We start from the raw sequence: 16,060 nt of genomic DNA, 5'->3' as shown, positions 1-16,060 counted from the left end.
CTTAACATCGAACCAGCTGAAACGCTTCCCCAGCAACCTGGAGATACCTCAGCAGACTTTGTACGGAAGTTGTCAGAACTCGAAGCAAACTCGCCAAATGGAGACTTCTCAATGGTCCAACACAATGCAGGTGTAGCTTCGCAGAGGACACGGCTGAATATCTGCTGCAATGCCCTCTATACTCTCGCAAGAATGCAGGCAAACGAAACTGTGGAGTTCTAGAACTACGTTTAGAGTCACGATCTTCATCTAAAAAAATTGAATGTCACCCGTAAAAAATTTGTTTATTATTCAATTTCATTAAACGCCGACTTTTAGCCAAATGAGACCTTAAGTCAGCGTGAATCATATTTCACCGCTTCTGAACAGGAACTCAAATGCATTGTTAATTTTGTTTTAAGGGAAACTAGCATAAGACTGCACAAAACGTTGTATTTTTTTTTGCAAAAAAGTAGCCTGTCGCGAAAAGAATTTCACTTTTGTTGATATTAATTCTATGGCAAATATTTCACTACAGTTAAAATGGCATCGCAAATAGCGTAATAGGTCTAACATATTTTGTGTTCTCATAAACTGATAACCTGTTTTACATAAAATACCATTTTAAAATATAGAGCAACTTGTATCAGTTACCGCTCACCCGACATTGCAACAACATTCATTCATTCTGTTTAATGCTTCTGATGATTAACATTGAACTAAGATAAAACTTACAAAAACTGAAGTTAACAAAAAAGCACTTGTATGAGAAAATGTGTAACTAAACTTGGTAATGAGTTTGAGTCATGAAAATAGTGATGGTGTAAAACTGTTGATAACAACAAGCCCGGCCAGTACATCAGGCAAGGTTGCAATAGCAGACAACAGTGAAAGAAGAGAGAGCGATATATTAGGAGTAATCTTTAGGCTGAACTCTCACCGAAAGTAATGTGTCTTCGGACAAAGTTGAGAGATACTTCAACCGTCGTGCACATTAAACTTAACAGGCCGTATTACCTTAACAGGTTTATTACCTTAGTCACTAGTGGGTCAAGACGTCAGTTAGAGAGAGTTGCCACATGTAAGACAAAATAAAATCATGTTGCATCGTAAAAATGGATTATTTTCTTTTTCATCCATTTACGACTGTTCATTTTTTCCTTGTAATGTATTGTTTGCATTCTTGGTATTGTTTTGGAACAAAGAAAAAAAAAATAGGAAAAGTACAACACAATTTATATATGCAGCTAGTCGTGGCGAAAATATGACTAGCTTACGTAATCACTGTGTTTGAGCTGATTTTAAATCATAAAATTGAAAGATACATCAGAACATTATAGCTTACATTAATTAATTATGTGACCGACTCGTTTGAAATCATACAGTTAATAATAATAATTTTGCGTGAACAAACTAAAGCTGCAAAAGAAATATAGTTATGTGCATAATTTGTAACAACAAAACGACATCAAAAGAAACTTTATTTTGAGGCTGTAAGCCCTTTAAAATCAGTTAGGCCATCTGTCTGTGCTAAATTACTTTTTACAAAACCAAAGCCTTTGCACAACCAGTACGCGTTCCCCGCTGGTTGTATGAAATCATTTAGGGCAAGGAAAAAGGATCTATTCTGCTGGTGGTCCAATTGCATGTTACAAACAAAGACGAATCAGGAATACAGCCGCGGCTTTTTTCGTCAAAATGCAACAGTCAAATTCAGGGCAGCGACAAAGAAGTTGTAAAAGCAATGTATTTTGCTTTGCAAATGTAATATTTTTCCATTATTTTTTCACGCCACTGCGGTCCATTAGTACGCCAGCGAATTGATTGGCAAAGTGAACATTCAGAATTAAAGCAACATGGCCGTAAATAAGGAAGAGACATGCAAAACCTATTTTTTACATGGTTTTATTTGGAAACTCTCAGCCATATCTTCCATTGACCCAAAATCCGAATTTGAACTAAAGGTACCTGTACCGAATAAGGCCCACCTAACACTTTTTTGAAAATAACTCAAGAACCATAAATGAGAATAGACTGAAAAATCGTATTGTATTAGTGAGGGTATATGACTACAACATATTCAAACCACAATAACTGACAACCCCTCAAAAAAATTTTATAAAGAAATTAAAAATTCCAAAAAAATGGGCCTTATTAGGAGCATAGGCTCCTAATAAGGCCCACCAATTTTGTGAGTATTTTGATTCAAAACATAGTAATAGACAACATATAACATTATTAGAAATTTCACATTTTAAGTTGTACAAATGTTTAAAAAGATTCCACTAGGCGCATCAAAGTAATTGCAACAATTTGCCAACTGATGACTGGAACCACTCTTGAAGTCTGGAAATCAATTAGCCAAGCAACCTGTATGGGCCTTATTAGGCGCATGTGGCATTCACGAAAAAAACCTCACATTTTTATCATCAGAAACGTTTTAGCAAAAAAAGTGCATTATCCTTTTCAATACTAAGTTGGTTGTTACATGAAAACTTCAGCCGGCAGACAACAGTTCATTTAACCGGCCAAATTCTCACTTACTTTTTTTCTAAAATAACAAAACCACCTTAACTGCAAGTATCAAATTTTTGTTGTGCTCTAGCGAATCGGTTGATCACGTGACAAGGATGAAATCTGGTAAACCATCATGAATTTATATTAGTTTTTATGTAGGGACAAAATCTTTTATTTATTTGCACGGGTTTGCGAAATATGAGCAATGGGCCTTATTCGGTACAGGTACCTTATAATATGGAAAAATTTGCTTCTCTTCCACGCACGGTCATCCGGCCATTCAATATATTTTGGGTTTAACGACAACAGAAGTGCAGATTTCATGCAAGTCGACGAATGAGTATAAGGATACATTCAACCGTAATTATTTCTCTCTATGTACAGAATCAGAGTCAGTCGAAGTTTGGCAAAGCAGTTTGCATCACAACCATGGACAACATTTGTCAAAAACCCGTGCCTCTTCAAGACATATTTCCTGTTCAGCTAAACTAAGGGTTCTTAAACTTTTTGGGACTTGCCCCCTTGACGGTACCAAAAAAATCCGCGCCTCACCCCATCGCAAAATAAAAATGCATTAAACAAAACAATTTATTTCCAATTAACTTTCATTGATGTGAAGGATGTAGTTGTTTTTGGGAAGCCAAACGTTTAATTCGAGGATTTGTAGAAGATATTGCACATCGTAGGTCGGCTTCACAGTCAAGTTTGTTCCTAGGTTTTGTCTTTATATTCACGAGTGTAGAAAAGCCACTTACACATAGGTAAGTGGATGAAAATGGACATATATATAGAATAGACATTTTTTCATCTCTCGCGCCCTCCAGTTTAAGGACCACTGAGCTAAACCGTCTATCTCTTTGAAAGAATAACACTACCCATTCTTGAGTTCTTGATAATGATGATGCACACACATCTTTTCAAAAAGGTAAAGACAGCAGAAAACACAAACAGCGTACAAAATATTAAGGGGCAGATTCAAAGTCCAAAGAGAATCAACTGGGATTCCGGGAAGACCAACAAGCATATAATATACATTGAAAGCGCAGTTTAACTTAAGCAGAAAGATGTTTCGATAGTGACCAACGCAACTTCACCAGACAGGCATAAGTTGAACGTTTGAAATCAATTCATAGAGAGAATAAAATCTGTAAACCCAAGACACATTTTTAAGTTCACGAATTTGCAGTCATGTAACAATTCTTTGAAATAACGGCCCCTTGATAAAACGCTTTCATAATATAGGTAGATAGCACTGAACGAAAATCAAAAATTTATCATGATCGTGTAAAATACAAAAGGCAATATTTTTTCCAGGTTTGCATTCTTCCATACAAATTTAATTGCACTAACAATCATGAGAACATATGGTGTTTTATGCGATGTATGTTTGCACAACTTTGCCACAAAAATGCAATACTGTTGCATGATATATTGTTTCTGTATTATGATACAATGGTGGTGTGAAGTTCAGTTTGAATGGCTTGATCAAATTTTCGACAAGTTAGTGCACAAGACGTCGTCCATAACATTATCATCGTATTCAGCTGTCCGTAATGCACTGAGTCAAGGCGCGCAAGCCATACAAAAGACCGACTTGGAAACGCGATTCTTGCAACATGATATTGACATGGACTTTTTCCGAGTGACGAAATTGTTTCCAGAAGCCGTCATACACATTCCGCTCCACTTGCTCAGGAAAGCAGCTCACAGTTTTGATGAACATTTTTAGAGACCTTTCCAAAAGTTGGTTAACTTCATCATAATTATAATCATCATACCTGAAAGGATGCGATATGTTATGTAAGTAAAAAAGCATAGGACACATATGCACTTGTTATTCAGTGCTCAATTTTGAAAATGGTTACAGCAATGTAAACCATTGATGCAATTACACAACACTAATAAGAAATTTTTAGAAATATTCCATATCAAACATGGTTAAATTTTTGTTGATTTCATACCAGTTGGCAACTGACAAAGACCTTATTTTTAATTTACAAAGCCTGGACCATAGGTACATATAAGATTCGTTGTGAGACTTACATAATTCCATAAACACAGTGGACATACTTCCAAATCGCCCTCCTCAAGGAAGTAGTATCAACATTATCTTTACTCGCCAACCTACAAACAGAAACCTGGATGGATTCTATTGAAGCTTAACAGCAATGGTAATCAAAGACAAAATAACTGCAGCAAGGAGTAATAATGTAACAGATTAGAGTAGACTGATTAAATTTATACTGATAAGCATATGATAAGTGATCCAATATCAATTTGGTGGAAATTTTTGAACTGCTAAATTAACTGCACATCGCAGTCAACAAATTGTGTTTATTTTATTCGCATGCTTAATGTGTTCCTACAGTATGTTAATTTCGTCCACGTTTTCAACTGGCTTATTAACACATTTAATGGAGTGTACAGTAAACAAACAATTGTGATTAAGGTTTCTGGTACGGATGGATTTCAATGAGATTAAAAACAAGTTTGAAGAGAAAAGTGACCTGAAAAGGCCTGGGTTCTGGGTCATAGATCTCATCATCTGAAAGCAAACTTTACACAACTTACGTTTTATATGTCAAGTTGTAGGCAATCTTAAATTTGTCATCCAACATTTCAGCAACATCATTGTAATAGTTACTGACAACATAAAACGCGTTGTCTTCCCAATTGTAATCCTATGAAATTTCACAAAGATATAAATCACATATCCGTAGTACTGTATGTGTTTCATACATTATATTTAACAAGGATTACAATATCATATTTAAAACTTATAAATACGTTGGAATTTATCAGTCCGATTAAAGGAATCTGCAAAAACACTTCTATTTGACATGTATCCTACCATGTTTAACATGTATTTAACATTTTTTCAAGTTGTGTTTTTACTTGCTACAGGAAATTATTTATAATACAGGGAGCTCACAGTTATCAAAACAAGACTTTACTCTGTGGGACAGATAAATAATAACTTTAATCATACAAAAACAGACTACGATTAGAACTAGCACTATCCAAGCTGCACCAATGCCATTTTCCAATTCAGCATACTCCAATACTCACTTTTTTGTATATAGATTGATATTAATACACATATGTTTTTGAATTTACCTGTGCCCTAAATGTAGGTACATCAGATCTGTCATCACGTTTTGCAAAATCTTGATATCGGAAATCTGGATCTATCACATATCGGTCGCAGTATGATGTCTTATTGGGTGACGTAGAAACTCCTGAAAAAGGAAGCAATGCTCAAAGATATAAGATTCTATAACTAGGGAATTAACAAAATAATAAAAAATAAAGAAAAGTGATTATATCTAAATACAGTTTATTTTTGAATTTTTTACAGTAGTGGCAGCTCCGTATAACTACAGCTCCTGTAGTTATACCTTTTAAAACTTCAGTCTTTTTGTTATTTTTTAAAAAATGAACAGGTTGCTTTAACATTTTAATTCTTTATGTGTAAATTTCACTACAGACCACAGAACCTATTACCAATCAGTAATCACCATCCAAGGACAAGGAAAGTAGACCTAGTCAAGCGACATGTGGCTATAAGCTAAAAGAATGCAGTAAGCCTGGTTGTACATAGTTTATAAAACTCGGCTTAATTTAAATTATTTTTATTAGCTTAATGGGCTGACTGGATTATTGCAATTTAGGGAAATAGTTTTTGGTGATGATAACAAGTGTGGAAGTTCAGGCAAGAGGGGAATTGGTTTTAAATTGATTTCATGTTAAAAAGTCATTGTCAATTTCAGCTCCATTTCCGATATTGTGAAACTGCTGGCCATTTGCTGTTTACTTGGTACACATTTTCCAATTTTGGTAACTAGCATCTAATGAAATAAATGTTATCAATGCTGATATCTTCAATTTCAATTAGAACCTTTTCATATTAAACGCAATAACAGAACACCTTACTGAACTCCTACTCATAGCAAATAGCAGGCAGAAACCACAATCTGATAAACTGTCTACATTCGTAATCGTACGACATGGTATTTACAAGGAGGCTTTATTTGGGTAGGTTAAACAGATCAACAATGATGTCAAACCTTGTGGTAAAAAGTTTTGTGATGATGCTTCCTCCTTCTCTTTCTCAAACCGTCTATTCATCTCCTCCCTTGTCACTTCTTCGGTTGATCCTACCTCATCAAACTTCTTCATTCTCTCCATTAACGTTTCAACAACGTCTATTGGGTTACTTTTCTACACACAAGTAATATATTAGATGGCATTAAAATAATAACAAGTAACAAGTAACAAATCATAGGTATACAATTTCAATAGTAATAGAATAAAAAGATTTAAGACTGTTTAAGTCTCTTGAAATGAGAAATACAGTCGAAAAGTTTTTTTTACCTAGTGAATGTGTTTGCAACAGAGATTTATACATCATAAAACAAAAGAAGATGTTATTATCACTTGTGCTATAGCAAACTGGAAAGGTGCGTGTTTTATTGTATTGTTTTGAGTGAGAAAAAAAACTTACAGGTACGGCGTCCATGGTGTTTACACAAGAAAATTTAAGGTAGGACTTGTCATTTTCAGATGCTAGGCTGTTTAAATCATCTGATGATGACAACTTTGGATCTTTGCAGTAAAATGAATTGATTTCATCGTGATCAATTTCAAGATTGACACCAGTACCTTGACAAAATATTGCAACACTGTGGAAGTGACAAAGAAGCACAATTGCTTGCACCAGCTCTTGGAGCTGCCACTTTTGTCCATGAATTAGCTCCTGCAAAGAATAAAGCACATATGTAAATGATTACAAATTTATCATTGATTAATAAATTAAACCTTGAAGATTAAGTGAACATATAAAATGCTGAATCAGACAAATCTGTTACACATTTAACTTTATAGGTTCTTTTGCAGTTTTACATTTACAGTTCCCAGAACAGCACAAAAGCTAGACAGTGAAGTGAAGTAAGCTTATGTCCTTAGTCTCTACTTAACAAAAGCATTCCATCTTGCACACATTTCAAGACAAGATTAAATACAAAAAATGCACACTTGTTGTATTAAGATTATGCAGTACCATTTCTGAAATAATATCTTTTACTTTTTAACACAATGTTGTATTATGTTAACAATAAAATTAAAGCATGCCTTTATGTGCTTTTGTGTCACAAGCCATGGTCGATGAGCCAGCAGTTTGTTCAGGGTAGATAAACTGCTTAACTTTCTGGGAACGTGCTCTAATCCATTAAGCCAACTTCTATCACCACCATACAGAAGAAAATGAGCTTCCATGAGATGAACGAGATAAGAACACTGATGACGTGCAGCAGCCTATAAAATACCATTTTTAATTGTCTTTTCATAACAACCTGCTACTCGTACACTGTAGACCTCTGGAGAAAGCATTCATACCCTAAAATTATTATGCTTCCAAAAAAATTTCAAAAGTTAAATTTTGATAATAAGATGAAACCTACAAAATCTACATGCAAAGTACTGGTCTAATTGGAGATTGTTGCTGGCTAAAGTTGCCTTTTTATAACACAGTTAAACAATCGGTTAAAAAATCACCAACTCATATGGAACATTCAAACCTTAGCAACTGTTAATTACACCAAATACAAATACATACAACACATACAATAGCAGAGATAAGAAACAATTTTTTTACTATTATGAACCAACTACGTTAGAAAAAGGAGTCAAACTACAACACAAAGTAACACTAAAGAGAAATAGATGACATTACATGCGGCATTGCAGCAGCAGCATAACAAAGAAGAGTTTCAACTAGTGATGAGATGATTCCCAAATGTTTTCAAGGCTGATTATCATGATGAAACCAATAAAAGTGTGACATTAATATGGTTAAGAAACCAACCCTTAATATCTGCCTATTTGCAGATAATGTGGGTGCAAAAATGCAGATAATGTGTTTATAAATAAATAATTAATGTTTTGAGGAATCATGATTTGTATATAAAGAAATCTTTAGGTTCTAATTCTCAAAAAAATGCACAATTTTTCCTATTTTCAATGCTGAGTACGATTAATTGTCTCATCACTACTCTCAATGTTAATATGATAATGGTATTTGCTCCACTTGACAACTTACCATTATTGCAATGTAGTTCCTATACTGATATGAAAGGACTCCTACTGACTGCAGCAAAAGAAAATTTGTCTCCAGAAAACTCTGCAGGTAATGTGGATGCAATGCCATTACCATAGTCAGATGTTCTAGTCTACAATTGTGCATGAAACTATTCACATAAAGTGCGTAGACCTGCAAGAAAACGCATTGCTCTTGTTGAAGTTTCTATGCAGCTGTGACAAAGTGCAAAGTTTTAACTCACATAATAATTAAATCAACATTGAGAAATAAAAAAATTCTAAAAATTAATGTTCCAGAGGCACGGTGTGAAATAAAACAAATAGGATCTAATAAAAAAAAATTAAACAAAAAAATGGTAGGACATAATCTTGGAAGTACAACCACTTTTATTTGAGCTTAGAAGAAGATTGCATATATATAAACACATTATGTTATAGTTTAGTGTAATTTTTGTATGCAGGCATGTAACTTATAACTAGGGCGATTATTTTTTGACTTGTCAAAAAAAGTCAAAAACTCGTCAAATTTACCGTGTTAGGTCAAAAATTGTCAAAATTGTTTACAAACTGCATTTTCGTGGTGTCATCGAGATTGCACTGTAGGTGAACTTGTCATTTTACATTGTACACCTTGTAGCCTACTTTATACTGTTGTAAATGGCCCATTGTCTACTTATTGTGAATCAGCTCTTGCTTCGGTTTTACTTTAGATAGTTCAATAACTTCATGTATCTTTAGTTTAGAGTTTTAGACAAATGTATTGAACAGTTTTTGTTGTGTCTTAGTTGCAGTTTTTTTGGCAGTGATTTGTAATTGGCTCATTTCCCTTTTCAGAATAGGCTAGGTCTGTGTTCACATCTTGCCCTTCTTTACTACAATAAATTTTAACTTTTTGTACGTGTAATGCGTAATGCGTAATTTAACTACTTGAGTTTGTCAAAATTTGTCAAAAAAAGTTTTTTAATGTCAAAATTTTCAATTTTTAGGTCAAAAACTTTCGTTTTTTAGGTCAAAAAATAATCGCTCTACTTATAACATAAAATAAAGAGTGAATAATACATATTTGTTTTCTACTTTTTGCTTCCTGTGGTGGCTTAAAGTGGAATCCTAGAATATTGGGTCAATTCCTAATCTGCCTCACAATTTGACAAATTGTACAGTATTCATGCAAAACTAAGCATACAAGTATGCAAGACATGTTCTTCAAAGGACACAGAGCAACACACTGCTTTGAATTTTTACAATAAACCAACGACTTAAAATTTCTTTTAATGACCTTTTACTGACATATCACATTTTCGATCCAAAGAATCCAGACTTATGCAAACATTGTTCATGTGACTGCCATTCCTAAAAACTCTAATTGAGATGCACAAGTATATATGGACATATGCGTGTTAATTGTAACCAATTGAATGACAAGTTCTGCTCTTTAAACCTGTTTGGTATTTTTAAGAAAACCTATTTTATTGGTGATCAACATTCAGTAACAACATCAAGATTCAAGACTAGATTAACATTTTTTTTATGATACCGAAAATTGTAGTAGATAGGGACATTTTTTAGTATTTTGTTAAGCATAGTATAATCTAAAGCAGTGTTTCTCAAGTTATAAATCCTTAAGATGTAATAACAGTTTCAATACAACAAATTTGAATTATAACCTGGGCATCATGCAATATATCTAAATTGATCTGAAATCAAACAACAATGACATCTCGACATTTCATTATGACTTAATAACTTCACACTGTATTTATAGTGATATGAGACTAAACTGCTTCTATTTAGCCAAATGCTATATTGAAACGTGACAACCAAAATGGAAAAGGTTACTTCAGGTTAAATGTACTGTAAAATAATCGCATGGAAATTTTTTCAATCATGTACAGTGAGACCTCGTTAATCCGAACTCCGAACAGCCGGAATCCCGTTATCCAACACAAAACTGCTGGAAACGGATTTCTTCCTATTAATTTTACCCCTTTAATCCGGAAACCCCGTTGTCCGACTCCGACATAAAAGTTTTGGAAAAAATGTGCTAAATAAATAGCAATAAAATCCGATAAACCAGATTATTAACAGTGAAGCGAAAATAATTCACTATTGTCCTAGATATAGTAGTTAGTTGACGAAAACAATAGCTGATTATCTACACACAACAATGTTGCAGTTTCACTCTTTAAACTCCTATGCACATGCACACTTTGAATTGGAGTAAGGTGTATACGGATTTTTGAACACCGTGCTGCATTTACAAGATTGATTAATTTTTAGCTTTTCGATAATTCGGATACTCCGCTAAACCGACATTTTATGACGAAACAAAGTGGTCCAGATTAACGAGATCTGACTGTATTTCGCTAGGAAACAAAACCGTAAGCCTTCCACATTCTCAAAATTGTTATTTTAATACAATGCGGAGACAACATTAATTTGTTGAAATACCTGTGAGTATTTTTGCAGGAAAAAGTCAACAATTTCTTTTTGATAAATTTAGTTTGATTGTTAATCTTTTTATGTTCTCTTTCGTCTTACACTTTTTATGGGTTTGTTGCCTTATGACAGACATGTGCAGCCAGGTTGTTCCAAGCGGCCCGCGTGGTGCTCAGCAAAATGTTAGAAGTTCATACTAGCCATCACTATTTGATGCAGTTTACATCAAAGCAATGGAAATTTTCGTGTCGTGGACTACATTAAATCTATTTCTTAACTATATAAACTGCATAGGAAAGTCGTTTTATGATACTAATTTTTTCTGAAAAAATCATGTGGCCCGCGTTGTCATTCAAAATTTTGTATTTGGCCCTCCAGTGAAAAAGGTTACACATGCCTGCCTTATGATGAAGTAATTCCTAAAAAACTCAAATTTTTGGTGGAACAAGCTCTTCAGGTTATATTTCTTTATATTATACATCTCAATCAATCATTTTAGAATTTCTTGTAGATGTAAATTATAGGCAACACATACAATTTTACGCTGGCGGTCCTTAAAGCATGATTTCTTTTAGTTTTAACGACCTACAGTCATGAAATGTTGAGAACTACTGATCTACAGAAAAAAGAATAATATACCTATATTTTCTTGGTATAAATCATGGCCACAATAACTTGGAAGTTGTAAACAACAGATTAACAAAAGTAGTTAATATTTTGTTTCACTATATGTATTTCAAAATTTTTTTGTTCCTATTAACCAAAATTTTTGATGTGAATAGAGGCAGTGTTAAATATGACCTTGTTCCTTATTCTAAAAAATTTTGAATTCAGAATATCGATTCAGTGTTTTAAATTTGCTTTCCTGTCAAGTAATCCTGTCAATAATAACAATAATCATCAAGCAATGATAATTAATTAATCAATTATCATACTTTCTTTGCTTATCAGTTATCACCAAACCAAGTCTGACCTCAGCAATACGCACTAAAGTCATGTTTCATGTTACAAATAAGCAAAGTGTTTTTTATCAGTTTACATTAAACACTGGTAGAGTGGTAGTATAGCACAGATTTTAGTTTGAAATTCACAGTTAGGGACATAAGTTATGGTTATAGCTTGTAGGCTATTAAAAATGGTTATATAATGTATATAATTGTGTTAATAAGTCAAAGAACCACAAAAATACTCACATGCTCATCATCAGTGTCTGGTGGATAAATCTAAAAATAGAAAAACGTTGTTAAACACAGTGAATGGAAAAGTTGTTGAAAATAGGTAAAGGCACAAAAATCAACAAAATTAAAGAATCTAAGTTTCACTCCGAGTAATGCGACTGTCGTTTTCCAATTTCTGTGCGGTATCGAAGTGATACATACCTTGAACTTCGTTAGAATTATGTCACGAATTACACTCATGTAAACATTTACACAGTTAACAAAGTTTGAATTGTACACTGGCCAATGTTTTCTAATAACTACTAATAACTATTAACTACTACTAATAACTAATGACTATTTTCTAATAACTACGGTACTAAAACTAGGATTAGAGCTGAAGAACACCAAGTATTATCTTTTTGGAAACATTAGTATTTTTGTATCATTAATATAAAAAGTTGCATAAAAAGATGTTTTTTGCAATTTAACTGTTTTAATTATCTCAATGTTTACCTGGTCCCCAGGAATGAAACGACTTGCTTCCAGTTCTACAGCAGGAGAGGCAAGAACATTGGAATCCTAAACAAAGAATTACATAAATCAAGTACACAACATTACTTCTTACTAAATTGAAAATGCTTTCAATGTTTCAAGTATTTTTACATATCAATGGTAGTATGCTACGTTACCTCTGCAGGAAAAAGCATCTACCTTATGGCTTACCTCTGAAATACATAATGCACCTTGCACACCACATGAAATAATTTCAAGTACAAATAAAATAAAATGTGTATAAACATGAATTTTTGTGATTTTTTATATCTCCTAATTCTAAAAAAACCAAATTCTAAAAAACATGGACAAAAAACAATCTTTATGATTTAATTCTATGACTAACACTGCAGGGAATTTTTATGTATTTATATATATATATCTTCGGGCAACTTGTGTTTCCATGTCACGAGAAGAGCAACAGAGCCTGTGTTTAGATATGAAAATTCAAGCTTAATGTGTTCACTTTGACAGCTACAGTAAATGAGAGTAGAAGCAAATAAATTTTCCTTAGTCAGCAATTATTTATGATGAGATCAGCAACAAAGCAATAATTACATTTAACCCAAGTGCATTCTGTTTTGCAGAGAATAAAACCATTTGAAACACAGCAGGAGTTAGCCATCTTTTTATGGTATTACAGTCTTAGCAACTGTACAACACTATACTTGGCTTCTTTTTCATGATGCCTCTGCAATTTGAAATTTTTACAACAGACCTAGCAGAAGGATTTTATATAAAAATAGACCAAATATATAAAAATTAGTAAAATGTCAACCCTTCAAACATATAATTGTTATCACACATATTTTAGAGAAATGTAATATCATACACTGGTGCACAGTACCCCACCTTTAAATCTTTCAAGATTTCCCCACAAGTTGACTTCACATCGCCAAATGGACAACAGACACTAAGACGCAATATTGATGCCAGAAAGTATTCCACAACACAAGTAAATTTTTTGCATCCGTTATTGCCGAAACCACATTTTGAGGAAATGCAATGAACTGAATTCACTGCTGAATGATAGCTCTCAGTTAGGTTTTGTGTATTCTTGCAATTAGCATCAGTAACTGTGCAAGTATCATCCGTGAGGAGGTAATGGCTTTGTTTCACCCATCTAATACCCTTTTGAAACAAAGTTGCCAAGGCAGATTTCCTAACTACATCATCTTTGCTTGAAATTTGTGAAAAAAGTCTTTCCATATCTTCAAATGTTATTTGCTCAAAACAATCGCCAGTCTTCGTAGGATGAAGAATTCCCTTTTTCTCCATATCCTGCTGATCAAAGTTATTGCGTATCTTCTCATTTATATGATTAAAATTTTGTTTTCGGAAGTTTGTTGGCAATACAGGAAGTGAGGACTCATATAAAACACCATTCCGTTCATGTTTTGCTAAAGCTAACGATAGTGATTGCAGATTATGATCCATTATCTATACAGCAAAGCATCACATGTCAATTATTGACCTTCACATAAGAAACATATAACATTTATGAGGTCAAGTCTATACAGATCATACAATGTGCAACATATAACCTTGCAGTAAAATGCAAGATTAGATGTTAACAAGTTAATAAGTACTAACTACAAAACTATCACATTTTTCTAAAATATAGGGAAGGTAATGGAATCTGGATTCAACACAATCAGGAGATTGTCCTTTAATTAATGGATTATATAGTACAGTAGATCAAACTGTGAGAAAAACCAGAGTTTTTAAAGCATCTTTATACAGTATTATTATTCTGGAGGGTTTGCATGAACCAATATAATCAATCTTCTGTGAAGAGTTGAAAGAAACCTTATGGCTATAACAGGATATGAGAGAATAGTTCACTTATACAAGCCATTATAAAGGTTTAAATGGGAAAATATGGCATATTGCCAATGTAATCTCTCATACTTAAACGGTTAAACCTGATATTTTTGCAGTACATTTAAGTGATATATATATTTTTATATATTGAAAGTGTCAAAAAAAACGCTGGAATATTTACCATAAAAGTTGAAGCAACATGGCACCTAGAAAAAGATTCAAATCCAAATTAATTTCCATTAAGACAATGAATGGAAAGTCTGTAGATTGTATCACCTTCAGATTTAGCTATGGTACTACTAGATTTGACTTAAAACTGAAAGTTTCTAGTGCAAAAATGCGACACAGTCACTAGTTACTTTCCAAAATACCTTACAGGCTTTTTTATTGCCACATAAAAGACATTCATTCAGTTACCAATGTCCATTTCCATGATCTGTTCACTTACTTTGTCATTATAAGCAGTGTGCCAAATTTTAATTTGGAAATTTTTGTGTAATGAGAAGAAATAATACTTTTAGTTGCTGACTTGGTATTTAAAGCTCAATCAACCAAAGATTTTGTTGTTTTAAATCTGCTTTTTACATTTGCAAAAGTTAGCATTCAGAAATTGTGATATGTAACTACAGGAATAATACATCTAAATTAAATACCATGAAAATACAGGTGAAAATCTGAAAAAATAGGTTTAAATTATGAGAAAGGATAAGAAAAAAACATATCAGCACATACCGCAAATTTAGATAATCAGTTTCAAGAGCTTAACTGGGATTACATTTTGAGTGGTTGCACCAATATATAATTATATGTATCGATTGATTTGGATTAGTTTTAGATTTATTCTTTATTTTTCTAGTTTTCCCAAATGATTTTAAAACTAGAGTTGGATGTAATTCAAAAATTTCTGTAACTACGTAAAGTTCTGCAGATGACATAACATTATGGTTAAGCATCAGCGGTCACTGTTACATAATTACTAAGCAATTAATGCTAACAAGTCTTCTGTAAAAAATTTTCAACTATGTTCAATCAAAGTATTGTTGGTTGCTAAAGTATGCTATATCGTATGCAATATTAAATTTTACTAATGCTGTTGTGTCAGACAATGCGCCCATATCGACAATTACCTAGCTCTTGTTTGAACTCGAACTTACTGCCTAACCTCATGTATATCACGCACATGCAAGTCATACGGTTGGTTGAGGGAACAAATATTATGTAAAAATTTGTATTTAATTTCTTGGCAACAAATAGAAGTTAGATGTGTAGAGTAAAATTACCTGACACATAGATTTTGGCTTGGGATAAGTTAGTATATATTGAGTCATAGATTTGAAATTACTTTGATACTACTGGTACATCAAGTAATCACCACGATTGTACAGCTACTTACAGCGATATACCATCACAATCTTAAGCAAATGTAAGGCAATCTTACGTTTATGTTTAAGCCTCAAACACCGGGCACATGGGTCTAATGCAAAGACAACGACCTT

General features: G+C 33.2%; 1 protein-coding gene across 2 annotated transcripts; it reads right to left on the bottom strand.

Annotated features, from left to right (window-relative positions):
- Positions 1-3,372: 3,372 nt before the first annotated feature.
- LOC143470380 (sestrin-3-like) lies at positions 3,373-16,060 on the bottom strand. 2 transcript variants are annotated; one of them, XM_076968486.1, is made up of 12 exons: positions 16,003-16,060; positions 13,593-14,180; positions 12,702-12,767; positions 12,222-12,251; positions 8,594-8,764; positions 7,627-7,809; positions 7,001-7,252; positions 6,564-6,717; positions 5,614-5,735; positions 5,068-5,177; positions 4,540-4,620; positions 3,373-4,274 (listed from the first exon to the last, which is right to left on the bottom strand). In XM_076968486.1, the coding sequence occupies exons 2-12, from the start codon at positions 14,175-14,177 to the stop codon at positions 4,037-4,039; spliced, it is 1,992 nt and encodes a 663-aa protein (XP_076824601.1). In that variant the 5' UTR covers positions 14,178-14,180; positions 16,003-16,060; the 3' UTR covers positions 3,373-4,036. The 2 variants fall into 2 exon arrangements, with proteins under 2 accessions (XP_076824601.1, XP_076824600.1); XM_076968485.1 differs by lacking the exon at positions 16,003-16,060 and having other exon boundaries at positions 13,593-14,238.

Source organism: Clavelina lepadiformis, chromosome 9 (genome assembly GCF_947623445.1).
Source record: "Clavelina lepadiformis chromosome 9, kaClaLepa1.1, whole genome shotgun sequence".
Classification (NCBI taxonomy): domain Eukaryota; kingdom Metazoa; phylum Chordata; class Ascidiacea; order Aplousobranchia; family Clavelinidae; genus Clavelina; species Clavelina lepadiformis.
The sequence above is the reverse complement of the archived record's forward strand: the minus strand, read 5'-3'. Positions and strand labels throughout refer to the sequence as shown.